The sequence below is a fragment of the Trachypithecus francoisi genome, unplaced genomic scaffold, assembly GCF_009764315.1.
Source record: "Trachypithecus francoisi isolate TF-2019V2 unplaced genomic scaffold, Tfra_2.0 Lachesis_group2, whole genome shotgun sequence".
Classification (NCBI taxonomy): Eukaryota; Metazoa; Chordata; class Mammalia; order Primates; family Cercopithecidae; genus Trachypithecus; species Trachypithecus francoisi.
In genome coordinates, this window is record NW_022681465.1 from 13,738,641 (window position 1) to 13,765,375 (window position 26,735).

The following is a 26,735-nucleotide window of genomic DNA, read 5'->3' on the forward strand; positions in this document are numbered from 1 at the left end:
TTTACCTTTGTTATGATCCAGTGTGCACACAAACATGGAGGGAAAGGAGAGGCCAGACCTAGCCCAAACTGCTGTTAACCATTACGCAAGTTCTTCCCTTTAGTGGCTCTTCCAAGTATTCATTTTTGGTACTTAATTTATACTTACGAGAAACTTATCCCTATACTACTCCACGAATTACATCTTGTTTTAAACTCTGTTGCTATGTTGATAACTCCCAAGTTTATATCTCAGTTTCAGATCATATCTCCTTTCAACGTCTCCATTTGGACATCTAAGAGACATCTCCTACTTAGCACCATCAGCAAAACAAAACGTCTGATCCTCCCTTGAAACCTGTTCCACCTCAGCCTTCCACAGCCTGGCAAGTGGCAACACTATTCTTCCAGATGCTCTGGCCAAAACTTTTGAACTCTGCTTGGTCATTTTCTTTTCCTCAAATTCAACAACAAATTCATTGGCAAGTTCTATCATCTCCACCTCAAAATGAGATTCAGAATCTAATTATTTCTCACTCCCTCCACTATCACCACACTGGTTTAAACTATCATCGTCACCTCCCCTCTAAATTAGGAGGTCTAAACAGGTCTCCCTACCCCTGGCCTTACCCACCGGTCTACTTCCAGCCCAGCAGCCACAATGATGCTACTAAAACATACTTCCTCTCTCAAAACCCTCCAATGGCCAATCTTTCCACTCAGGATGAAAGGTAAAGACCTTACCAAGGCTTATAAGGCTCTACCAAGCTGCCCCCTCCTTCATTACTGCTGGGACCTCATTTCCTACTTTTCTCCCACTTTTCACTTTGCTCCAGCCACACTTGCTATTTCCTACATCAGTGGTTTTCAAATTTCAGTGCATGAGGATCACCTGGAAGGCTTGTGCTATAGGCTTGGAACAGCATCTGGGAATTTGCACTTCTAATCCCATGTGATGTGGCGCTGCTATTCCAGCAAACACACTTTGAGACTTACTGTCTCAAACCCATAAAGAACTCTCTTGCCTCAGGGCCCCTGCATTGGCTGCTGCTCTGTCAAGTCTGTTCTTCCAAATAACTCACTCTCTTCCCTTATTCAAGTCTTCCTCAAATGTCACATTCTCAGTGAGCCTCATCGTGACCACCCTCTTTAAAATGCTAGCCCACCAGCTGACTCTCCAGCTCTCCTGCTCACCAATGTCTGTACTTTTTATGGCATTTACCACCTTCTAACATAATACATAAATTATATGTTATGCTCCAGGGATAGTTGGGTCTTCGAGTCTATTTTGTTCATTGATAAATTCTCCAGTCAGAGAAACAAAGCCTGGTACATAGTAGGCACTCAATTAACACTGCAAATTGAATGACCAAATGTTGCATCCAATTGATAAACTGAAACACACAGTGAACTGGAAAGTCTAGTCTTTGTAGCAGAAATACAGATGTGGAAATGCTCACTCTCTGAAAACCATGACGTTAAAAATAAAGGATGTGCTAACAAAACTGCATGAAGGCAAACAGCAAAGACCAGTGGCCTCTGCCTTATGTTTCAGCCAGTTAATCACCACTGACTGAATGGTTTGAGTCGGTAAGACCCCACCAGACGCTCAACTCACACTCCGAGCACAGTGAATCAGGTCTGGGGCCAGTCGAGCAAAGGAAGAATTCCCTCTTTAAGCAAAACAAAAGTTCAGGATTTGTATCAATTCTTAACTCTTGAAGATGTAGCAACTCAAGCAAAACCTGCTCTTACCATCTTTGTTTCCATCTGTTATCTGGTTACATATGAAAGCTCCCTTAGTGGTTATTTCAATTCATTGATTCACGAGATGAGAATTTCAAATTTCAGAAAACGTAGAAATGAGTACAAACAAGTGACATTTAATGGCTGCTATAAAATTCATTTCCATAAGCAGTTATAATAAAAGCCTTCACATTATGGTTGTACTAGGAAATAAAAGTGATAATGAAAATTCAAACAATTTTTATTGCCATATTTATAAATTTCACACACTATCACTATCATTTCTGAGTTCCTAAAGGTGAGCATTTAAAGGTCTTCACCTGAAGACAGGTAAGGGAAGAAATGTAAAGCAGTAGAAAGACTGATGGTTTTGACATCAGGAAGACATATGTTTGAATTGTAGCTCTCAAAACCCATCAGCTACATGACATTTGTCATGTTTTAAAACTCCGCAGGCCTCAGTATTTTCATCCACAAAATGTATGTAAAAACTGCTCATAGGATAATGGTGAAGATATAGCCAGTAATGCAGCTAAGGCAGTGGTTAGATTATGATAACTGCTCAAAATGTCTCTTCCCTTCCATCTTCTCCCTTGATTAATTTCTGGCCAACTTTTCAGAAGCATGATAATGCTTATTGTAAAAATAAGTAGTTTGAAAAATCAAGTCGAAATGTGGCACAAAGTAAACGATAAATGATATTTTGAATTTCACATATTATCATGAAAGTGCATAATAAAGTAGCTGAAAAGGGATAAGGAGAACTTAGAATGCTAGGGACGAATGCTTTCATGTCAACTGGGAATGAGAGCATGGACTGTCAAACTCAAAAGCAGCACCAGGTCTTATCAATTCTTCCTGCACACAAACCTTTATCTTCTGCCCATGTTTTCAATCACATAACCACTGCCCTACTTGAGAATTTACTTGTCATTCATAGACTACTCTAACAAAGCTGGTCTTCCTGCTGACGCTTTTCCACTCATAGTCACTCAGGAGATCTCCCTTACCTATTTTGAAAGGTCCAAAATTATCAACATAGTTGGCAAAACCTGTCACAATCTACTTTTCTAATCTTATTTCTACTTGAGAACTATGGAATTGAGGTTAAAATCATGCCTCCATGTTGCTTATGAAACAAATATTAATAAAATAAACATAGTAATGATGTATACGATGAGTGGCAAACCATTCAATTCTTGATAAAAAAAATAGTAACTAAAAAGATTGAACATTATTAAGATGGCTGTGGTCAATTTAATATCATTGTTAACAAATTTATCGATTAAAATAATTGCCTATATTCCCAAAGGATTAAAATAAAGCTAAGAAGTACATTTCCCCAAAGTCTGAAATGGATGAAAAAAAATGTATTAAGTAAATAATATAATTTAAAGTACTATTTGGAATCCCAAAAACAATCTGTATATTAAATAGAAACAAGTGGCCAAATACTTGGGCACCAGAAAGTTATTGACAAAAGAAAGGTTACCTGAGAAAAAAAAAAAATAGAACAATCGTTGCTTGTTTTTCATTCAACGTTAAAAGATTGAAAACCTACTTAGGGATATGGTTATAGGCATATTTTCATCTATATGGCTGATTTAAACATATTTGTATTAAATGATTACTTTCATTCCACCAATTCATTAGAAGAAGATAAGACTCTTTCAGATTAATATGATGAGGCAAAGTTAATCAAAATAATTTTATCCGTAAATCTCCTTCCCACCAAAAGGATTATCTTTCAGCAAGCAGATAGATAGATAGATAGATAGATAGATAGACAGAACAGTAAAGATTTGCACTAAGTATTCTATATAAATTCTAAGGCTACAATGTAAAATTCTTATGTAAACGGTGACATATTCCAAAGGGAATTTTAAAAGTACGAAATAGATCAAAGATCTAAAAGTAAGACCTGAAACTATAAAACTACTAGAAGAAAACATAAAGGAAATGCTTCAGGACACTGGTCTGGGAAAAGAGTCTATGAATAAGACCTCAAAAGTACAGGCAACAAAAGCCAACATAAACAAATGGGGTTATATCAAAAACTTCTGCACAGCAAAGGAAACAATCAACAGAGTGAAAAGATAACTTACAAAATGGAAACAAATAGTTACAAGCTATTTATCCAAGAGGGGATTAATATCCAGAGCTTACAAGGAACTCAAACATCTCAACAGAAAAAAAGGTCGATTAAAAAATATGTAAATTATCTGAACAGACATGTCTCAAAAGACATAAAAATGGCCAAGAAATATATGAAAAAATTCTCAACATCACTAATCATTGGGGAAATGCAAATCAAAACCAAAATGACATATCATCTCACCCCAGCTAGGTTGGCTATTATCAAAAAGTCAAAAAATAACAAACCCTAGTGAGGATGCAGAGAAAAGAAAACTGTTAAACACTGTGGGTGGGAAAGTAAACTAGTACAACCATTATGGAGAACAGTATGGAAGTCCCTCAAAAAACCACACACACGGACACACACATTGAAACAAATAGAACTACCACATGATCCAGCAATCCCACTACTAGGCATTTACGCAAAGGAAAGGAAATCAGTGTATTGAACACATGTCTGCACCCTCATGTCTACTGCAGCACTATCCACAATTGACAAGATATGGAATTAACCTAGGTGCCCAATAACAGACAAATGGGTGAAGGAAATGTGGTATACGTACACAATGGAATACTATTCAGCAATAAAAAAGAATAAAATCCTGTCATTCACAGCACCATGGATGGAACTGGAGGTCATTATGCTAAGTGAAATAAGTTAGGAACAGAAAGTAAAACACTACATATTCTCACTCACATGTGTAAGCTAAAAAAAAATAATGTTGATCTCATAGAAGTGAAAAGCAGAACAGAGGATACTAGAGGCTGGGAAGGGTAGAAGAAAGGGTGAGAGAGGGAGAGATTTGTTAAGATACAAAATTACAGCTAGATAGGACGAATAAGTTATAGTGTTTTATAGCATTACAGGATGACTGCACTTAATGATTATATTACATAATTTCTAATAGTTCAAAGGAGAATATTGAATGTCCCCAACATAGAGAAATGATCAATGTTTGAGATGATGGATATGCTAATTACCCCAATCTGATCACTATACATTATACTATGGAAATATCACTATGTACCCCATAAACATGTACAATTACGATATATCAATTAAAAATAAAATAAAAATTTACATGTACAGGGTAGTTTGGTAAAATTTCGTGAACATGGCATTTGTTAATTAAATGATTTTTTACTGTAAGTAGCTTAAAGAAGCAAATGAAAACTAAACTTATTTATGTACATAAACTGCATTTATAACCAAAGTTTTGAAATCAGTAAAAGACAAATGGCAGCCAGAGTTCTCATTCTTAAAGGTATAACTCAGGCTCCATTACCAAATACTATTTCTCTTTTGTACTTTACACTAGTAATTAAAATAGAAAGATTAAACAAGAGAACTCAGAAAGAGATTTCTTTTTCCTCCACCAACAGTGAGCTGGTGATAATGATGTCTATTTAATGTCCTTCTTAAACTACTTCCCATGTCAGTTTCACCAAGTTCAGGAACTTGTACCTCAAAAGGAAATCACACACTTGTTTGCTCATCCAGAATTCTGAACAACGATGATCCCTGAGGCCTTGTATTGTGTGACCAGTAGGAGCTGTTGATCAACACTGGCATTTTTCTCCCAATGGAACATAGATTTTTTTTAAGTTTCTGTTTTATTCTCTATGATCCAAGTGAGAGTGAGTCTAAGAGATGTGGTTTCTATAAAGGAAGGTTGTTGTAGACCTACTGGTTTCCTGCCTGTTCAAAATGGTCTAGATACATCACCTTCTGGTAACAGCAGGAGAATGTCCAAATCTACTCACAGGTACATCAGATAAACAACTGGATATAGCCTTGATGTGAATTTGAACAGCACATGCATTTAAAATGACTGTCTTGAAGCACGAGAATATAAACTTTGTTAAAATTCATGCTTCCTTGCATTCAGATGCTCTAATGCATTTCTGAAGCAAACAAACCTGAAGGTCTAGCAGGTATACAACTGAGCATTCATGAGACCCGATTACGTGTGATAATAAGGTCCCTCATTGACCCTGTATCCTCAGGACACAGAACAACTGATTAATTTTTGGAGTCAAAGATGTGTCTTTCCGTTGCATGAAAAATTCCCGTTCAGAGCCTCCTTTCACAAGAAGAACCAACAAACCTAAGAAGTCATGACTCATCCCCACTGAAGAGACTCAGCCTTTGTTTCAGCCCCACATTCCTCAGATGGTTTCCAACATCAACTTCCTATTTTGTGTGGGATCTCCTATCCCTTCCTGTGTGTAATCTTCCTAGCATCAACAGACCTCCTTAAACCAATAAAATTTCAAATTGATATTTTATATTTATAATCACCCAAGAAGTGAGATTATAGTCAGAGAGAATGCATTGTCACTGAAGTCAAAGGAATAATTTGGACTTTAAAACATTGATATATCTGTGTTCATAAGGCACAGACATAAGACTCTTTTCAATAGAGTAACTAGGCTATAGGAAATGACCCAAAAGCAGCAGGGATCAACTCAGACCCATCTGCACCACCCAGATTGAGAGGGTCCAGCAGTGTTAGCAGATTCAGGAATATGCTGGGAAGTGAAGAAGCTGCAAAATAAAAGCCCCTTAGAATAAGCATACTGCTGAAAATCCATCAAAATTAAGCTCAGCAGTTCACTTCTTCTATCACAAGACCTCATTTTGGGAACAAAATAAATAAAGGTTAGGTGTTATAATGTTGTTCACATTATAAAAGAAAACGAGTGTCTGTAATTATGCAAGAAAAAAATGAGTGTCACATGATTCTGGCTGATCATTTTGTAAGAATTATTTACTGTGAGCCCAGAACAGATTCTGATAATGAGATGATATTAAAGGAGTAATTTTCTCAAGACACTCAATTTTCCTAAGAAGTAAGAAACAGCCTGGTCCTGCATCCATACTGGCTTTTCAGGGTTGCTCCAAGTGTTTTCAAATGAGCTTAACAAGCTCCTTATTTCATCTTAAACCTCTACTACAGGAATTAAGGCCCAGGGATGGGTTTATTTTTGTTGTTGTTGTTGTTGCTGTTGCTGTTGTTGTGTTTTGCTGCAATCCAAGTCTGTCAGATCCAATTATTTGTTCCAAGGAGACTGTATTCATTCAGTTGAATATAAGAAAACCAAGGACAAGAATATTATTCAAACTGCCATAGGGCCTCTTATCTCCACAAAGCCAAGGCTACAGGTGGAAGGACAGTCTCAAATACCAGTGACAGAGGTGGCCCAAAAGACCCTCAGGAACTCCCACTTGCTCAAGGTCACATGCTATTGCTCAAGAATCGCAGTCCTGCCTGAAGTAATTACATGACAACGCTAAATTTCCTCCACCACCTCTATTGAGATTTAACTCGGGACTCAAAAACTAAGCAAGTACATATTTTGAAGGCTGTCATTACCACAACAGCAACTCAGTGGCAGGAATCAGAATCAGTATCTGCCATTCTGAGATCACTCAATCATGTGAATTTATGAAGCTGGATTAAACGCTCCTAACGCAGCTTCCAACTTTATGACCCTGTGATTCATGTGCTATAAATTAACAATAATGTTCAGGAAAAGGGAAGGGAGAGGGAAGGAGAGGAAGTTGAGGAGAAAGAGATAGACACGTGGTAGGCTCAGAAGGGCAAGCACCGTACAACACACAGAAAAGGTACAGAGAAGGGGAAGGACAGATCCCGAAGACTTTGCTAACTGTATTAACATAAATAATCTTCAGGTCAGTACAGAAGGTGTCACTAAGTTAACTAAACTCCTCATTATTATTGAACTCAGGAGTAAATCAATAGCAACGTTAAGAGTTCATGCAGTTTCACCATAACATTCCCATTAAAATCTTCCACGGTTCTTTGCTGAACCCTCACATGTTCCCTAGAGAAAATGCTCACTCAAAAGAAGGAAGTTTACAAATGTGTGGCCTTTTTTCATTGAGCATTAAGTTATCCCATAAAACAGAAGTAAAGAGGGCAGATATGGAGTTATGTTTCATTAGCATAGTTATGTAAGCCTTCAAAACTTACAGAGTGAAACTCAAGTGTCACAAACTTCTGTCTTCTCACATCAGACCCTGTCAGGACATACTACAGGGCTCTCTTAGATCACAAATGAGAACTGGCAATGTTGTCTGTTATGAGTACAAAGTCTTAATTTTATATTCTAAAAGCACAATAATGAATATGAAAGAAAAACCTAGATGTGTACCAGAAAATTAAAAGTCAACAGGTTAGTAAAACGGAACACACCTTTCAGAAAAATCAAGCAATATAAGACCAGAATAATGATGCTGAAGATGAGACTGATTCCTCGTAGTTTCACCATCAGCCTGCATAAAGGCAATCGATGATATATGTAATTTATGAGACATATGTGAAACACACGGGTAGATGATTGGTTAATAATTTCCTTCAGGAAAAAAAGAAGATACTTGGAGATGAATGGGAAAAAAACACAGGGAATAAAAGGGGAGAAACTCGGTCCTATTACAACTGTTATTATCTTAATTTTGTCAATGAAATATGACATTAAAGCAACGCAGAATGGGAGGCAGCCACACTTCACTCACCTGCTTCTCTGTGAGAATGACCCTCCCGAGTAACTGATCTTCTAGACCTTTCATGGTGACAGTGAAGTCAATGATGGAGGTACGGGCACTTATCTCAGGGGTGTAGGCTGGGTTAGGCAGTTTGGTGGTAATGTAGAGTCTAAAGCCATCCAACACATCTACTTCCTTGTCACCAACTTTCACCTTTTTTATCAAAAGAAATTTAAAAGTAATAAAATAGAGCTATACCTTACTATGTCTTTTTTGTATCAGATCAAGTATTGTTTTAAATAATGACATAACTGGAGATCATTTGTATACTAAAAAAAGAAATGGTCATGAGGCATCTGCACAGCTTCAGACAACGAGGAGGAAAGGAAGGAAGCAAAGAAGGATGGAAGGAAGACTGAATATAGAATTTAACACCAAAATTGTGATCACATTGCAGGAGTGAGATGGATCCCTTACCCAAAATTCAGTTCAGAGGTTGAGACCGACGACGCTACACATGCATCAGAAGAGTATAAAAAGGCTTATTACTCACATGATGAGATTGTGGGAGAGATCAGAGCAGGTTCCCAAACAGGTCCCAAAAACTGGCTTGAGAGAGCAGGGAGGGGCAGCTGCTCTAGGGCTTTATGGTGTTTAGGGGGTAGAGCTGGGCTGAGGGTTCCCATACATAGGTATGGACAGGGGGTTGCATGGTTTGAATTTTCAACTTGTGCCAAAGGAGGGGGCACCCAGGTTTTATCAGCGTGCCCAGATGTGAGTGGGGCAGAAGGGGAGAGGGGAATGGAGAAGCTTCAAAACTATCAACATCAAGAGGCAGTCAGACCCCTTCACATACTACAAAAGTGAAGTCAATATTCCTAAAACGATTGCTTTTGGATATTTTAATCCAAAGTCAAGAAGTGTAGAAGAGAAAAACAAACCTTTCCCATGGACTCAAATTTAAGTTGCTGCCTATTAAGAGAATTCTATCTGTGTCACATTGACCTGGCCTCATGGTAACTGTTCTGCACATTGTCATCCATACGTTTAACCTACCTTAAAGGTAGACCCAGTTTTAATGAAGTTTCTTTCCAAAACATTATCTAGTGCTGGATCTAGTTCCTCTCCAACATCTTCAATAAGCAAGGGCCTTCCAAGAGAAAGGCTGTCTTCCATGTGGTTTCTGAAGTACTTATGATTTAAAGACGTGATCTAGGAACAGGATCACAAAGTTCAAGGTTGCTGTTGATAGACATTATTATGAAGCTAGCACAGGGATAACTGTTTTCAAATGAAGCCTAAAGCATTCTACTGCAAGAGGCAAATACAAATTGAGCATCCAAAATGTCCCAAAATACAAAACTTGTTGAGAGTCCACATGATGCCACAGTGGAAAATTCCACACCTGACTTCTGTGCTTTCTGATGGTTGAATGTACATAAACTTTGTTTCATGCATAAAATTGTTATAAATATTCTATAAAATTACCTTCAAGTATATGAATAAGGTGTATATGAAACATAAATGAATTTCGTGCTCTGACTTGAGTCCCATCCTCAAGTTATCCCATTATGTACGTGTAAATATTCCAAAATCTAAAATCTGGAACACTTCTGATCCCAAATATTTAGGATAAGGGGGCATTCACCTATTACATAGGTTTTAGAGACCCTTGGTTTTGAAACCCACACTTGGTGAAATTGTAAAGAAGTTTAATTGTTTCCATTGTTGTTTAGCAACCCATCATTTTGTTTTATTGGGAAGCATGTAAAGGTTCTGTGTGGTAGCAACGTTTTTTCTTCACCACTACCACTTTTGTGGCAAATAATAATGTGATAATTAGGAAGTACTCATGCAAAATGCTGCACACTTTGCGTGATACAGCTCTGCCATTCTCTACTCATCAAAGAGAGCCCTGGACCCTGACAGAATAGTCTGAAACCACTGAAAGATGGCATTGGTAGGGATTAACACATATGCAAATAATGAAAGTTTTAGAAAATATTTTCATATTAGATTTAAGCTTGCATCTGCTACTGCTCTACCTAGGATTGCAAAAACATCTCTAATGTTTTCGAATATTTCTTTCCTCTTGGATTTTTGTTTATCTGAGGCAATAAAACTTAACCGGTAACATAAACATACTAAAACACAAATTACCTGGAGTTCATTTTGGCTTTCTTTATTTTTAATCCAGATCTTGCCTTGAGTCTGTGGATCAATTAACAAAGGGTAACGAGATGCCTTCGTGACAATAATTCCATTTTGAATGGACAGGTCATCATTTGGCAGACCTTGGAGGTTCCATTCACTAATAGTAGGAGCATCAATCAACATCTCACTGAGATTTAGGTTCTTTCCAAATGGAATTTTCCGGGCTTTCATTTCCTTCCGCCAGTCATTTAACAGAAGATCACGAAACTCTTGGTTAAATGGACCAGAATAAGACAGAAAAGCTGTAGCCAACAGTACATCCCCTAAAAGAGAAAACAAACACCACTGAAATACTTTAGGTTCATCCTTGTAATTGTACAGCATATTAAAAATGAAAAAATTTAACAGACAATAATTCTTTTAAACTAAATTCCACAAATCAAACTGGAAGCACGTGTGGCTCTGCCAGTGAATAAGCAGTTGTCTGGTTTATTAGTCAATAGGGTCCAAGTGGCCTACCAAGTGATACCTGCTAGCAGTCAAGCACCGGATGATTTTTACTCTCATTAGAAGTGAAAAGATGGCCTCTAAGTTTAAGAGAATCAAACCTCCTAAGACAGAGCCTTCATTAAATGTGACCTTGATCAATATACCCATGTACTCACAGAATTCTAAAGTGACCTGATAATAAAAGGTATAAAGATAGTTAACACATCTAATAAGGACAGCACAGATGCCAGACCAATGTCTCTTTCTCTGAAATAGCTGGAGAAACACACACACACACACACACACACACACACACACACACAGGAATTTGAAATAATCAAGCGTTGTTTTTTTATTTTGATTAAAGTATAAGCCGTCTAAAGTACAAGCTGTCTAATTCCCTATCACAGTCAACACACAATCTCATCAATAAAGCAATTCACACACCTACGAGTCTTTTAGTTTGTGCAGCAAACTCTTGGCTTTGCTGTGTCCATCTTTCTTTTTCGCCTGCCAAGCCACTGATGAGTGTGGAAGCTGTCTGCATCTTGTGTCTGCATCGCTCTGCGTCTTCGAGTAAGGTCTAACAAAAGTCATAATCACAAGAAAACTTTTACTGAAATAAATACAGCCTCTGGCTCAAAAATATAACTGTAGAACATGCCATACTATCTGCCTTCCTGGGGCATGTGAGCCATTACTTCACAAGAAGCATGACATTCTATTTCCATGTGTCTGTCAGCCCAGTCCTCTCTCCTTTGCCCTGTCCTCTCTCTTAACCCCTGCTCATGGAACTTGGCTGGATGGAGTTTCACTCTTGTTACCCCAGCTGGACTCCAATGGTGCGATCTCAGCTCACTGCAACCTCTGCCTCCCGGGTTCAAGCAATTCTCCTGCCTCAGCCTCCCAAGTAGCTGGGATTATAGGCATGTGCCACCATGCCCCATTAATTTTGTACTTTTAGTAGAGATGGGATTTCTCCATGTTGGTCAGGCTGGTCTCAAACTTCCAACCTCAGGTGATCCACCCACCTCAGCCTCCCAAAGTGCTGGGATTACAGGCATGAGCCACCACACCTGGCCAGTGCTTAGTTCTTAAAAACAAATGGCTCCAGTGGCTCACGCCTGTAATCCCAGGACTTTGGGAGGCCATGAAGTGGGCGGATCACTTGAGATCAGGAGTTCAAGACCAGCCTGACCAACATGGTGAAACCCCGTCTCTACTAAAAATACAAAAATTAGCTGGGTGTGGTGGCAGGCACTTGTAATCCCACATACTTGGGAGGCTGAGGCAGGAGAATCACTTGAACCCAGGAGGTGGAGATTGCAGTGAGCCAAAATCATGCCACTCAAATCCAGCCTTGGCAACATAGTGAGACTCTGTCTCAAAAAAACACAAAAAGCAAAAAACAAATAGCTCTGTTTCTTAGTGTTTAAGCAACAATTGCTTATTCTACTTGTAAAAATCTAAACTTATGAAATAAAATGGGTATGGACAAAGGTTTAGCTACATGCCAAGTCATTGGGTGTTCAAATATATATATACATGCTAAATGTCTAACAATAGAGGATTATTTAAATAAATTATAGTGTATCCATAAGAACACTCTGAAGCCATCAAAAAAATCCTATAAAAATTTTTATGACCAAGAAAGAAGAGCACAATATATTAAGTTAAAAATTCAATTTATAAAATGGTATTCCTAAATTATCAGTTATGTTGAGTTTAAAATGCATGTGAAAGGCGTATATTATGATATGAATAATAACAGAATATGATTAATGTTTATCTCCAGGGTTACCTGTATTTTCTATAGAGACATGAATTGCTTTTGTAATAATAACACATTACAGTGTTTTTCAAAAGCAGGATATTTATTCCACTTTGTCCTAATCTATTTTCTTCCTCTAGAGTTAAGGCAAAAAAACTAACAGTCCATCAGACAGGCACATCCCCTAACCATGGCCCCTCACATCTGTTTGCTTCCTTCAAGAAGGAAGGTGCCAGTTGGGAAGGACAATCCTACACCGTTTATTAGAAAAAAAAACTTTTTATTTGTAAGATACTTTTAATATTGATTTGCTTTCGCTAAATTCTTCAATCCCAATTCCATCAGCCAAATCCGAAAATGACCAGGCCTCTCCCTTTCTGGCTTTTATTTTCTGGAAGCCCAGGCTTCTTTGGAGGATTACAATTTGGGAGAAGAGAAAGGAGCAAATGTTGAGAATGCAAGAGAAAGAAAACCGTAAGTTCTGTGTGTTCCTCCCAGCCTGTTGAGGGGAGCACACGGGACTTATTGGGTTCCCTGAGTAGTACCCCCATCCCCAGGCCCACTCTCTCATAGGTCCCAGAGAGGTGACCAGCTCTCCTGCAGGCCTAGGCAAGCTGAACCCTAGGAAAAGGCACTGGATTCTGCATGGGGTGTAGCCAGGACACACTCTCCTTCAATGGGCCATGCAGGCCTGGGCCATGGTGAACTATAGATTGGAACCCTTCTCCTGCCTTCTGGGAGGCCCACAAACCCCCGGACTTTCATGCAGTCCTACGGAGGGAGAAGAGCAACAAAAATGACTGAAGATCAAGTTCAGAAGTTGGTTGTAGGAATGTCCAGATTTTTTTTTTTTAATAAGGAAGTTGACATTTGTTGAAATTCAAGTTTTAGAGTTAGAGCCATAATGTTACAGTTCTTCTGTGGTCCCATGATTATTTACCTAACAAATAGAAGATGCTCCAAAACAATAAAGCTTGCTGAATGAATTAAGGTAAAAATGTTAAAATTTACACATAATAAAATGAGAAGGTAAAATATTTTCCCTGTGTTCAGTAGAGCTTCCTGATACCAATAACCATCCAAAATGGTAGAAATTAACACTGCTTCCAAAGTAGATTCTTTCAAACTGCTATAATGTTTTCCATACATAAGTGAATTTTATGAGGCATAAGTATACAAATCCACATAAGTGCTACTTCTTTTTATAATTTAATTTTCATTTTAAGTTCAGGGGTACCTGTACAGGTTTGTCCTATAAGTAAACTTGTGTCGTGGGGGTTTGTTGTGCAGATTTTTTCATCACCCAGGTATTAAGACTAGTACTTGTTATTTTTCCTGATTCTCCCCCTCCTCCCACCCTCCACCCTCCACTAAGCCCCAATGTGTGTTGTTCCTGTCTATGCATCCATGTATTCTCATCATTTAGATTCCACTTATAAGTGAAAATATATGGTATTTGGTTTCTCAGTTCCTGTGTTAGTTGCTAAGGATAATGGCCTCCAGTTCTATCTATGTTCCTGAAAGGACACAATCTCATTCTTTTTTATTGCTGTGTGGTATTCCATGGTGTACGTGAACCACATTTTCTTTATCCAGTCTACCACTGTTGAACATTTAAGTTGATTCCCTGTCTTTGCTATTGTGAACGGGACAGCAATGAACATACTCACACATCTGGCTTTATAACAGAACGATTTATATTCCTTTGGGTATATATCGAGTAATGGGATTGCTGGATCAATGGTATTTCTGTTTTTGGGTCTTTGAGGAATTGTCACACTATCTTCCAGAATGGTTGAACTAACTTAACTCTGACCAACAGTGTATAAGCATTCTTTTTCTCCACAATCTCACCAGCATCTATTGTTTTTTGACTTTTTAATAGTAGCCGTTCTGACTGCTGTGAGATGGTAACTCACCGTAGTTTTGACTTGCATTTCTCTAGTGATCAGTGATATTGAGCTTTTTTTCATATGACTATTGGCCGCATGTATGTCTGTTTTTGAAAAGTGTCTGTTGCAACGAAAGCAAAAACTGACAAATGGGATCTAATTAAAATAAAAAACTTCTGCACAGCAAAAGAAACTATCCACAGAGTGAAGAGGGAACCTATAGAATGGGAGAAAATTATTGCAAAATATGCATCTGAAAAAATCTTAATGTCCAGGATCTATAAGGAACTTAAAGAAATTCACAATAAAAAAAATCTCATTAAAAAGTGGGCAAAGGACATGAACAGACATTTTTCAAAAGTGCTACTTCTTTAAAGCTTCCAAAAGCTTTTATTTTGCTTGCAGAAGATTTATCTTTAAGAGAATATACCATACATTCTGCAGATAGTGAAACCGAAATGTTTATCTAAACTCTTATTGGGACCCCTGTAAAACTAACAAGGCAGGAACTTCAATTCTGCCAAGTAAAGGCTGAGAAGAGGTAGGGGTGAATTTCATAAAATTATCAAGGTATTATCTACCAAATATAGGATTTATCAGAGGCAGATACAGATTTTATTAAGCCAAAAGCTTATGTACTCTAGGGAGACCACTTTATTTAAAAAAAAAAAAAAAAAAAAGTATGTATTTAAGAGAAAAAAAGTGTCAAAATCCTGGTTACTTAGAAACTCAGGTACTTTTCCTCTGTGATCTCTTTAGACATTTGATTTGAATGCTCTAAAATGAGAACAAAGATAGGTGAGGCACTAGGCTGTCTTGGTTCATGCCTGTAATTCCAACATTTGGGAGGCCGAGGCAGGTGTATTGCTTAAGCCCAAGAGTTTGAGACCAGCCTGGGCAACATGGTGAAAACTTGTCTCTACAAAAAATTAGCCAGGCATGGTGGTGAATGCCTGTAGTCCCAGCTACTTTGGAGGCTGAAGTGGAAGGATCATTTGAGGCCAGGAATTCAAGGCTGCAGTGAGCCATGATCGTGCTACTGCACTCCAGCCTGGACGACAAAGCAAGACCTTGTCTCAATAAATAAATAAATAAATAAAAAATAAATAAATAAATAAATAAATAAATAAATAAATCCACCCTGCCTACTTTGCAAGTTATTTCAAAGATTAAATGAGTTAACATGGGAGGACACGATTTGAAAAACATAACAAAAATGCTACTACACAAGATGCTATCATTATTACCATCCCCGACTAATAAAGAAACTCAGAATGGCTATGTCCCAGCACTGACTGCCATCTCGACTGACCAACCTGTCATCTCACCAAAGACCCTTGGTGTCCATTATGTGCTATGTATGTATTATGTATAAATTCAGTGAATCCCCACAAAAACCCACACTCTTGGAGAGAGAAGCTGTGGAGATGTGTGACAGTCCCTGCCATGACAAAGGACAGTTACCTGCTTTTCAGTCATGGCCTGTTCATACTCAGCCTGCACCACGTCGAGTTCCGCCTGCTTGTCATCCAACTCCGCCTGGGCTTTCTGCAGATCCTGCATGGCCAGGAGATGGCGACTCTCTTGCACCACCAAGTTAGCCTGCAGAGGACACGCACGGAGTGAAGAGATGGGCAGCCAATCTCAAAACGTCCCTCATTTCAGGGTCTGAGAACTCAACTACACCGCGTGTTAATACCTTTGCTTTGTTCCAGCTCCAGAATCCTTTCAAATCACATTAAGTCCTGAACAAATCTTAATGTGAATTTGACATAAATGTGTATAAGCAGAAAGTTACAGTTCATTAGAAAGGAGGTCAGCAAACATTTTCTTTAAAGTGCCAGATAGTACATATTTTGGGCCAAGAGGCAAAATCAAAACTATTGCTCATGTACTTATTTTAGAACTATTTAAACATGTAAAAACTACTCTTATTTCACAAGCCATCCAAATATAGGTAGTGGGCTAGATTTGGCCCACGGGTCATAGTCTGCCTAGATCAGAACACTGTAATACTAAATATATATAGGTAAATTATAAAACAAGCTAATATTAAGAGTTGTAGAAAAAACAGTATTTAGAACTATCTGCCTAGCAGGACTCATCACTGTTGAGGAATAATAAAGGATAGAGAATGATTATTTACTGATTATAAACATCTAGGTTTTGTGTATCGTGGTGGTCTTGACATTGTTCCTTTCACTTTCATATATTTCTTGCCTTCTGGAAAGCATATTTGATACCCTGAGCTGTGACTTAATTAAAAATGTTTGTTTTAAAGAAGCTATTAAGATAGAATCAAACGACTTAACCAAAAGCAATATTAGCAAAAGATGAGATGTAAAAAAGTAGTTCATGCCTAAGAAATTTAGATCCTTTAAAATCATTTTTTGAAACTGAATTTTTCCCTTTCAAATTTACAAAATGTTAATATTGACTTTCATGGGATGACTAGAAGGCACAGTCTTTCTGAAGCATTTGAGAAAAGATGATTTTTAAAACACTTTTGAAATAAATTATTTTCCTATCTCAAAACTTCAGGCTTCCAAATTTGGGCAGAATAAATCTTTAAGGAAAACCTCAAGAGTTCCATAATTGACTAGATCCAGTGATGGGCAAAAGCATCGCTTGTAAGTTACGATTTAAAAAGAACCTGACTGGCAGAACATTTTTTCCTCAGCTCTGCAGTAAGCTGCAACTGTTGTCATGGCTCCAACACGGAAGGAAAAAGTAAGGTCACCATGTCAAGCAACTTACAAATTAAAGTCACCTACTAATGACAAACTATTGCAAACCCAAAGATTTTGAACATTTTCTAGTACTTTACTCACCAATAAATAAATAAAATTTTTATTAAACGAACCTGTCAACAATTGCTAATCAAAATCCTTCAAACCCAATTAATTGCTCAACTTAGGAGTCGTAGAACTCTGTGCAGGTAGCTTAAACCCAGTGAGCTTCAGTTTCTTCATTAAAATATTGAAAAACTAACCCCTACGACTTTTTGTGAGGATTAAATAAGATAACATATGTAAAATCCCAAGTCTAGTCCCCAGCACATGAGTTCAATAAACAGTAGATGTTGTTACTGTTATTATCCACATACAATATTTAAGTTCTGCTTTTTTATAACATCCTCTTTATTTGTACCTATACTGATTTCCATGAAGTTTTACAGGAGAAATCTCATTATAAGGAACTTGAATAGAATCTAAATTGCTATTGCTGTAATTCATACTTGTTTGAATGTATTCACTACTAGAAGTCACTTAGCCCAACTATAAGGATTGCAAGATGAAAGACAGCAGCTCCTCAGTGTGTCCATTACTAATTAGTGTCTAAGAGATTCCACCTGAAGTTTACAGAATGCCCTTGACCTCTCCTCATTTAAGAAGCAGGGGATTGCAAGTGAAGCCCCTCCAGGAAGAAGGGAAGTTAAAGGCTTAGGTCTGAATTTCTTAATATATTCAACAGAACCACCTGGTGACAATATGTACTCACTTCCTCTTCTACTCCTCCCTACACAGCAAACATGGATCTGTGTAACAGCATGTATTTTTCTGTCTGACGTAAGAGGAACCTGACAAGCTGTGTGGTCCAAGATGCTAGATACTTATAAGAATATAAGAGAACAGACTTCTCAGAAAGAAAAGCACAGGTTGTAAGAGCAAATAAAAAGGTTCCCACTTCTGATACTGTTCCCTTCCCTTCCTACTGTAGGACCCAGATTGTCTTGAGACAAGCTGAAAGCTGAAATGTGGATGGCATTGAACACAGGGGAAGAGATCTCATTGTTGTTATGCAAGCCTTGTTCAGAATGTCCATGTTTAAAGATTTCGGCTATGTACTTAAAATAACAATAATAACAGAAAAAACTATGTATCATGAACTTAACTGTAGTTCTCTTTAAGACACTATGCATGGTTTCCCACTGGAAAAGTATGCGAAGAATGACCTGTACTTTTCACTTGATATAAATATTGGTTCTAATTCAGTCAATATCAAATTGTCCATTTTTGATCTACGCTGAAGTCTTCAATAGTCACAATACCCACGGAGTCAGACAGCATGACATCAATTATTTGCTCTGAAATTCTCGGACTCAAATGACTCTTTGTCCCTTTAGGTTGTCCTAGGACCTCAAGAGCCTCAATTGCTGAATAAATGGTCTTGGTATCACAACAAGTAGAAACAAAATAGCATTTTCAACTCTATGCCTATCTTCCTGATACTCTCGATTACTTGTATAATGATTATTAAGTTTCCTGGGTAGTTTACAAGTATAAGTAGAATTTAGTTGATGATTAAGAAAGATGAGACTCATACAAAAGCAAAATAATCAACCAAGCCATGAGATATGATTCTGAGGCTTCAGCATTTCATTTTCAAAAAACACACTCTCCATGGCCTCTCCATTTGCTGAAGACTGCCTCTTTTCACGGTCGGGGAATATGCAAAAATGAAGCTTAAGTATTCAATTACGCAAAGGAAACATAAAGCATGTCTAAAAAGTCACATTAAATAACAACTATTCAGATATTCAGTTTCTTTCCTGAGAGACAAAACAAAAATGGAAAAGGGAGGAATATGTCATGCCTTAAGCCAAGCTAAGACCAGCTTCCAGCATGTTCTTCTGTCTTGACCCTACCTCATTCATAGGATTCTCTGGATAAAGATCTTAAATATCAGCAGAGGATTCTATGCTATAGTTTGCGGTGGTTTTTTGTTTGTGTGTTTGGTTGGTTGGTTTTTGTTTGTTGTTGTTGTTGTTTTTTCAAGTTTGCATTGTGGAGGAAAACTATCGAGCAGCCCACAATGGACTTGTAGTGAGCATCATTGTAGAGAGGCCATCCCTGCTTAGAGGCTCATACGGTTCTGATTAGAGCAGGATTACAAAGAAGAAAGAAACATCCTGTGCTTGGCCTTTCTAATGCTCCCTCTCCCCGTGGACCTGAGTACCCTAACACCAGAAGCCACAGGCACAGGTGCTCCTGTGAAAAGATAAGATCGGTTGACCTGTAGACTCCGCCCAGCCACCTTCACCCAGGTCTGCCTAGGAGGCTTACCTTCAGAGGCAGCACCTCTTTGTTTATAGAAAAGAAGGAAGCCATGGCTTTCGTCCAGGAACAAAGACCAGCTACATTTCCACATACGCGTTTAGCAGTTTCGATGTTATAGTCAGGCATTTCAAAGTAAGGACTCAAAAACTCTATCACCTCTTCATTGATTGTGTCTTTTGGGAATTGCTATGGAAGAAAAGAGTAAAATAAAGTCAAAACACTTCTTTCCAGGAAGTCATACTTGCATCACGCTCTCAATGCTACTGAAATGACTGAACGACCACAAATGAATGAAGGGCATTATATTTTGTCACTATTTTAAGATATTAGGCAAAAGTCCTAAAGGTAAAGCACAGTAAGAAATGATAGCAAAGAAGTCTACGAGAGCACACTCTGTCTTCTGTAGGAAAGATACCAACCTTAAATAAATATAGTGAGATCCAGGGAAAGAGAAAATTATTGAGGTGACGAACATTAATATGGTTATTAGAATTTCCAAAGCAATAAAGATCTTTTGTCATTAATCCTAAATAGATGAATTATAAGCCCATAAAATCCCCAATGAAAAACAAATACAAGTGTATTCAGTCTGAGGACATACATATCTAGCATTTATCAGCAACTAAATGCTTAATACATTCAGACAGAGGTTTTATTAAACTCACCTACAATGTGAAGATAATAACTTGGACATTAGGCTTTGAGGGTGATGAATTAATTTTTAATCACAGAACTATCAAGAATATGAGAGAATTATTATCTTCTGGTGGGATAAAATTTTAAAATAGTAGCAGAAATGAATTAAGAATGCCTTTGTGCATCAGAAAAAGCAGACTGACCAAACAATGAAATTGGATCTTCTAAAAGTGGTGTTTGATCATTTAAAAGAGGATGATTAAATGTCTTCTAAGCAGAAAGAAATTTAGCACCTAAATAATTTAGTGACACAAACCTTCACAGAACTCATAATGTATAGTAGAACACACTCTCATTCAGATCTCGTTTAATGTAACTCGTTTTTATGAGACTTGAAAAATCATTACCCAAAAAAAAAAAAAAAAGGCCAGATAAATGTCTGGGAGCAACAGAAGGTCAGTGGTGACAATGACAAATAGCAAGGGAGAGCCCAAGAGCAGGGGCTTTGCCACCAGGTAAATGTGAGGAACCTGGAATCACTTGTCAGGATTCCACCCAAAGTCCAAGTCCATAGGCAGAATCTCATATTATAATTATCTGGGACAAGTCTGTTTGGCCCACTAGTTTAATAAGCTACTTATTGTTACAGCCGTTGTATGCGCCTCACCACAGGCTCCAGCCATAGCGGTGACTTGAGCAATGCTGAATTGAAAACTGAAAGAAAGATGGTGCTGAATTCACAGCTTGGGAAATAGAGGTGGACTGGGTATTCCTAATTAATTGCTTTGAGATTTGAACATGAAAGAAAAGACAATAAAGCTTCCAGAAGAAAACTAGAAATCTGCCTTGGATGTGGGCAAAGATCTCCTAAACAGAACATAGAAAGCACTATTAGGGAAAATATTAATAAACTGGACTACATTAAACCTAAGAATTTCTGTTTATCAAAAGACATCATTAATCGAGGGAACAACTAATGCCAGAAAGCAGCAGAAGATATTTGCAAACATATAAATGACAAATTAGTCATATTTTATATATAAGGAAATTCTACAAAGTAATAAAAAAATTAACTGGACAAGCAACTCCAACAGGCACTTAACAAAAGAATTCCCCAGAGGCTCACAAGCCTATGGAAAGGTCGGGAAATGCAAATTAAATCAACAACAATAAGACACCACTACAAACTCATCAGAGTAGCTAAAAGTAGAAAACAGTGAGGATGCTGAGCAACTCCTACACTGCTGGTGGGTATCTATATTGACACACCATTTTTGAAAACTCTTCAGCACTACCTACCAAAGCTGATTAAATGCATATAACCAAAGTCCCAGAAATTCCACTCCTGAGCATGAAACCAACAGGAATGCACAGCTAGAGCCACCAAATGACCAATACTCACAGCAGCTTGATTTATAATAGCCATAAATTAATACTAACCCCAAAATTCATCAACAGTACAGGAACAAACAAAATGAAGCATATTACAATGTTTCACACTGGTGCTGGTTTAAACGGGCTTGTAAGAAATGATTGTTAAATTTCCAGGAATTCTGCGAACTTGCTAGACTCAGCCATTATCAAAAATTTAAATATATAAGCTTACAATTAAATAAACAATATTTCAAGCAAAGGTTATAGTCAAAGCTCATAACTTGCTAATTCTGAGACTAAATTCTACTATCATCTGTGCTTTTGAGGTCACTTACAACTATTGTATCTATATGGTGGAAATGCTACGCGATGGCATACTACCATGCACCTCTTCTCAACTCTAGATTCAGCAACATCATGTTGGCAGTTTAAAATAGCCATCATGGGAGTGCTTACATCATGGCAAGACTTCAAATCAGAGCTTTTTTTTTTTCCTTTCTCCCTTAAGAACCAGTTGTTAAACATTTCTCACACACACTACAGCACATTTATATACTGGGAAACTATACAACAATGAAAAAGGAAAGACTGTCATTTGCAACAAAAAGAACGAATTTCACAGACATGTTGAATGAAAGAGGTCAAAACAATAGCGTTCATACAGTATTATTTCATATATGCAAATTTCAAAACAGGCAAAGCGAACTATCTGGATAAAGGTAAGGATACAATTATTTTAAGGAAAGTTACTGACTTGGTTGGGGCACAAGAGAGATTTCTGGGGTCTGAAAATATGTGTTTTTCTTCCAGTGTTCACAAATAGGTATATACATATGTAAATATTCATCAAGCTATACATTTAAAATTTGTGCATTTATTCATGTTAAGTTCTATCTCATAAAATTTAAAAAGCTGTAAATTAACACTAAAAAATTACTACTGAGAAATGCAAAATACAAATACTTGTATATATTTGTATTCATGTGAATATAATATAAACACACTTATTGTCTTCTTAAAATGATTTTTTTAACTTTTATTGAAGTATACATAACACTGATGATGCCTTAATACAACTAAAATCTGTCAGAAAAAACTCTAATGCTAATAATGTTTTATATTCAAAACAGAAAGTTTTACTCTGAAAAAAACATGTATGTAGAGTGAATTCTTTCTTTAGAAACTTATTCTACCAAAAGGACTCCCATGCCAGTGAAGAATGAGTTCCCTCTTGGCCCATCACCACTGAACTACTAACCTGTAAGTTCTGTAAAAAGTTCCCTGCAGTCATCAGTTTTAAGGATTCCTGCCAGGAGGGCATGGTACAGCTTTTTTCCAGGTCAATTTTGACAGCATTGACTTTCCTTTGAAACAGCAGCAGTACGCAATCCATGATCCGCATGATGAGATGAGGGGGACGGCCCAGCGTGCGGACAGTGGCGATGTCCGAAGGCCTGATGGTCTGGGGATGAAAGGAAGGATCAACCAACCTCAGACAGGAAAGCACAGACAAGCAAACCTTGCATGTCCAAATGCTGCTATTTCAACAGAGGACAGAAAACTGTTTTAAGTTACATGTAGAGCCATGGGGTCTAGATGCATATTTAATCCCAAGGAAACACCATGTCCCAACAAATTCAAATTTCTACTATTCAAACTAGCAGTGAGAGGAAAGAAATGTTGGTGAGCAGATAAGGAGCTGTGACTTCTCTAAAAGTGCACAGATGGCTTTGTGCCAGAAAAAAGAAAGACATAATCTGGAAGAAAAAGAATAGTCAGCACATAAGTAGATTTCGAGGTTCAAAACCAGGAAAATTACAGTATTTGCAGTGCTTTTTTTACTCATTAGCTATGTAGGTCAAGAATCTGCCTCTCTCTCTTAAACAATTCAGGCTTGTCACTGTGGACCGACACCAGAGGGTAGCCGCAGGGCTGACAGATTGAATAATTAGAGGTTTCTTAGCTGGGAACTGACCTTTAAATGACGGGACTTGAGTAATAGGAATTTTACGAAGCTGTCTCTTAGAAAAGTTCCATTCAATTTCTAGTACGTATATTCTTACAGAGTAAATGATTTAATAGTAACATACACCTGTTTTGGTTGATAATAACTGCTCAATCGCCTAAAACTCACTATGGAATAAGTATTGAAACAATGTTAAATGTAAGAATTGGAAACAATCCTATCTCTAGGACAAACAGTATATATTCCTTCCTTCCAGATCTTCAAAACATCCCTCTGGTTTGTATTTGCATCCTTTCTATCAAAAGACAGTAACCAGTGACCTTCTAGTAAAAGTGAATGATTTTTTCTCCAAGGACTGAGGAAAAAGAAAAAACACTAAACTTGGTAAATTAGGAATGTAACTACATACCTTGAAAAGGTTTGTATATATATATAGTTTTGCATTTGTTTTTTGTTTTTTATTTTGAGACCTGAGTCTCACTCTGTCACCTGGGTTGGAGTGCAGTGGCGTAATCTCAGCTCACTGCAACCTCCCCCTCCCAGGTTCAAGTGAGTCTCGCGCCTCAGCCTCCTGAATAGCTGGGACTACAGGCACACGCCACCATACCCAGCTAATTTTTCTTTTTCTTTTTTTTCAATGTAGAGACAGGGTTTTACCATGTTGGCCAGGCTGGTCTCAAACTCCTGACATCAGGTGATCTGCCCACCTCGGCATCCCAAAGTACTGCGATTACAGGAATGAGCCACCAAGCCCAGCCTGTTCTAATATATTAATACTAGCATTTATGAAAGACAGACAGCTGGAAGTTAGGGTGAATGTGTAGTAGAGAACTGAAAATGGCAAACAGACCTTTATTTGAGGTGCGCAGCTATAAAAGAAAAGAGAAAAATAGAACAGCAGCCAGTGGGGAAAGTAGGGTAGGGTCAAATTAAAGTTATATAAAATGTAAGGGCCAGGCATGCTTATTTTACTTTAGCTTTAAAAATAATTTTCAAACAGAATGGTGCTCAGCTGTGTTAGATGCCCAGGTAAAAGAAGTCGGAGAGGGGAACAAAAACTCAACCTGTTTCACCTAAGCATTAAAGTCCTCTTTTTTCTGCAGGCCAAGAAATATGACTGTTATATAATCTTCTGTATGCTGTGGCAATAATAGAACAGTTATCTAACATCTGGAGATATTTTTTATTTTTGCTGTGAGCTGGTTAAAGTCAGATTAATATCAAGACAGGAAGAGACACATTCTCTGCACGAGATTTGTTATCTTATTTGTTGTATAGATTTAGGTAACCTGATGTCAAAATGTTAGAGTTTGTACATACCTGGAACTTTCTTAGTAAAAGTGAGTCTTCAAAACTGGACCAGCCTTTAAGGTGTAGCCTAGTTCACTAAAGTCATTTCATTTTCTCAAAATCCAACCGCCTTTGTAATTTTGCCATTGGTGTATTGCCACACAGTTTGATATGGTTTAGCTCTGTGTTCCCACCCAAATCTCACCTCAAACTGTAATCTCTACATGTCAAGAGAGGGACCTGGTGGGAGGTGACTGGATCATGGGGACAGTTTCCCCCATGCTGTTCTCATGATAGTGAGTGAGTTCTCAGGAGATCTGACGGTTTCAAAGTGGCAGTTTCCCCTGTTCTCTCTCCTGCTGTCTTGTGAAGAAGGTGTCTGCTGCAGTTCACCTTCTGCCATGATTGTAAGTTTCCTGAGGCCTCCCCAGCCAAGGAGAACTGTGAGTCTTTTGTTTATAAATTACCCAGTCTCAGGTAACATCTTTATAGAGTGTGAACACAGACTAATACACAATTGTACTGTTTAATTGCATTGGAAGCCTGCTCAAATTCTCTCATTAATGAGCTACATCAGATCAGTAGTTCTTTATTTGGGTAATTCAGAGACAGAAAACATTGTATCTTACAGATCATCTACTCCAATGGCCTCAATGAATGAGTGAGGGACTGTTGCCTTAGAAAGCTGATGTGAATTTTCCAGCATTACATAGCTTATTGATGATAGAGTTGAAATGAGGACCCAGGACTCTTGGCCACTAGTATATGGCATTGCCCAACATTGATGAGTGAATAGAGTGATATGTTAAGTAGAATATGCAAAACCCATAAAGAGCTAATAAAGTCTCTAGCAGAAAATATTACTTGAAATCACTCCAGTGGATAGAGCTTTGGTCTGAACCAGTAGAGCATTTCCTTGCTGTTATTAATCTTTTTAGCCTTAGTCTGCCTCTGAGGCCCTAAAGTTGACATCTGTTATATCACATAGATGCACCTGCAATGCAGCTTCTGCCTCTTCCAAAGCTGGTTTTGCTGCTTCCAGTTTTTCTTCAGCAATGGCTTTGTCTTTAGAGATGCTGTCCACAATGGCCTGGGCCCTGTCCTTCACCTTCTGTACCTCAGCCTTGACCTTTTCAGCAGCCTGTGCTTTCATTGTCACTTCTTTTAAGACCTAATTCAATATAAAGCAACAATACTTCGTCAAAAAGGATTAAACATCCAGCTGAAATGCACATTTTTGCCTTGATTTGTTGATTTTGTCCACTTACCCAGTTTTTTATGCATAAAATTAAGAGTATTTTATTCCAATGGAAAGTAATGTGTACTTTGAGAGTTATAGCCACTGAATATGCATAGACCATTAACACTTGTGAACTTGGAATTCAAAAGGAATGTGGTACACGTGTAAATGCCCACCCACCGTGTCGGCTTTATTGTTGGCCACTTGTAGCTCCTTTTCTTTCACTTCCAGTTCTTTACTCAAGGCTGCAACAGACTCTGAAGCTTCTCTGAGCTTTTCTAATCCAGTATTCATTCTGGGATTGAAAATCCAAGCAAACAATGTTAAAATGTGTAGGACTCGGACACAATTTTCAAGTACTGGTCCACTAATGAGTGGTAATGCTTATATCTGAAGATTGCATGTATGCAAGTAGCAAACCCAAGAGGGTTTAGCAAAAAGGATACAGGTCCAGGCTTGACTCTAGACTGATAATATGTACGTTCTTCACAGA

General features: G+C 37.8%; 1 protein-coding gene across 1 annotated transcript in view; it reads right to left on the bottom strand.

Moving 5' to 3' along the window:
- The window catches only part of DNAH5 (dynein axonemal heavy chain 5), a 262,592-nt gene that overhangs the window by 51,497 nt on the left and 184,360 nt on the right, over positions 1-26,735 (bottom strand). The window contains exons 57-65 of the mRNA XM_033178810.1: positions 26,423-26,537; positions 25,997-26,173; positions 23,005-23,208; positions 19,743-19,922; positions 16,141-16,278; positions 11,461-11,596; positions 10,531-10,847; positions 9,427-9,582; positions 8,401-8,583 (exon numbers count right to left, since the gene is read on the bottom strand). Of these exons, the coding sequence (XP_033034701.1) occupies positions 8,401-8,583; positions 9,427-9,582; positions 10,531-10,847; positions 11,461-11,596; positions 16,141-16,278; positions 19,743-19,922; positions 23,005-23,208; positions 25,997-26,173; positions 26,423-26,537 (1,606 nt within the window). The remainder of the gene's footprint in view (positions 1-8,400; positions 8,584-9,426; positions 9,583-10,530; positions 10,848-11,460; positions 11,597-16,140; positions 16,279-19,742; positions 19,923-23,004; positions 23,209-25,996; positions 26,174-26,422; positions 26,538-26,735) is intronic.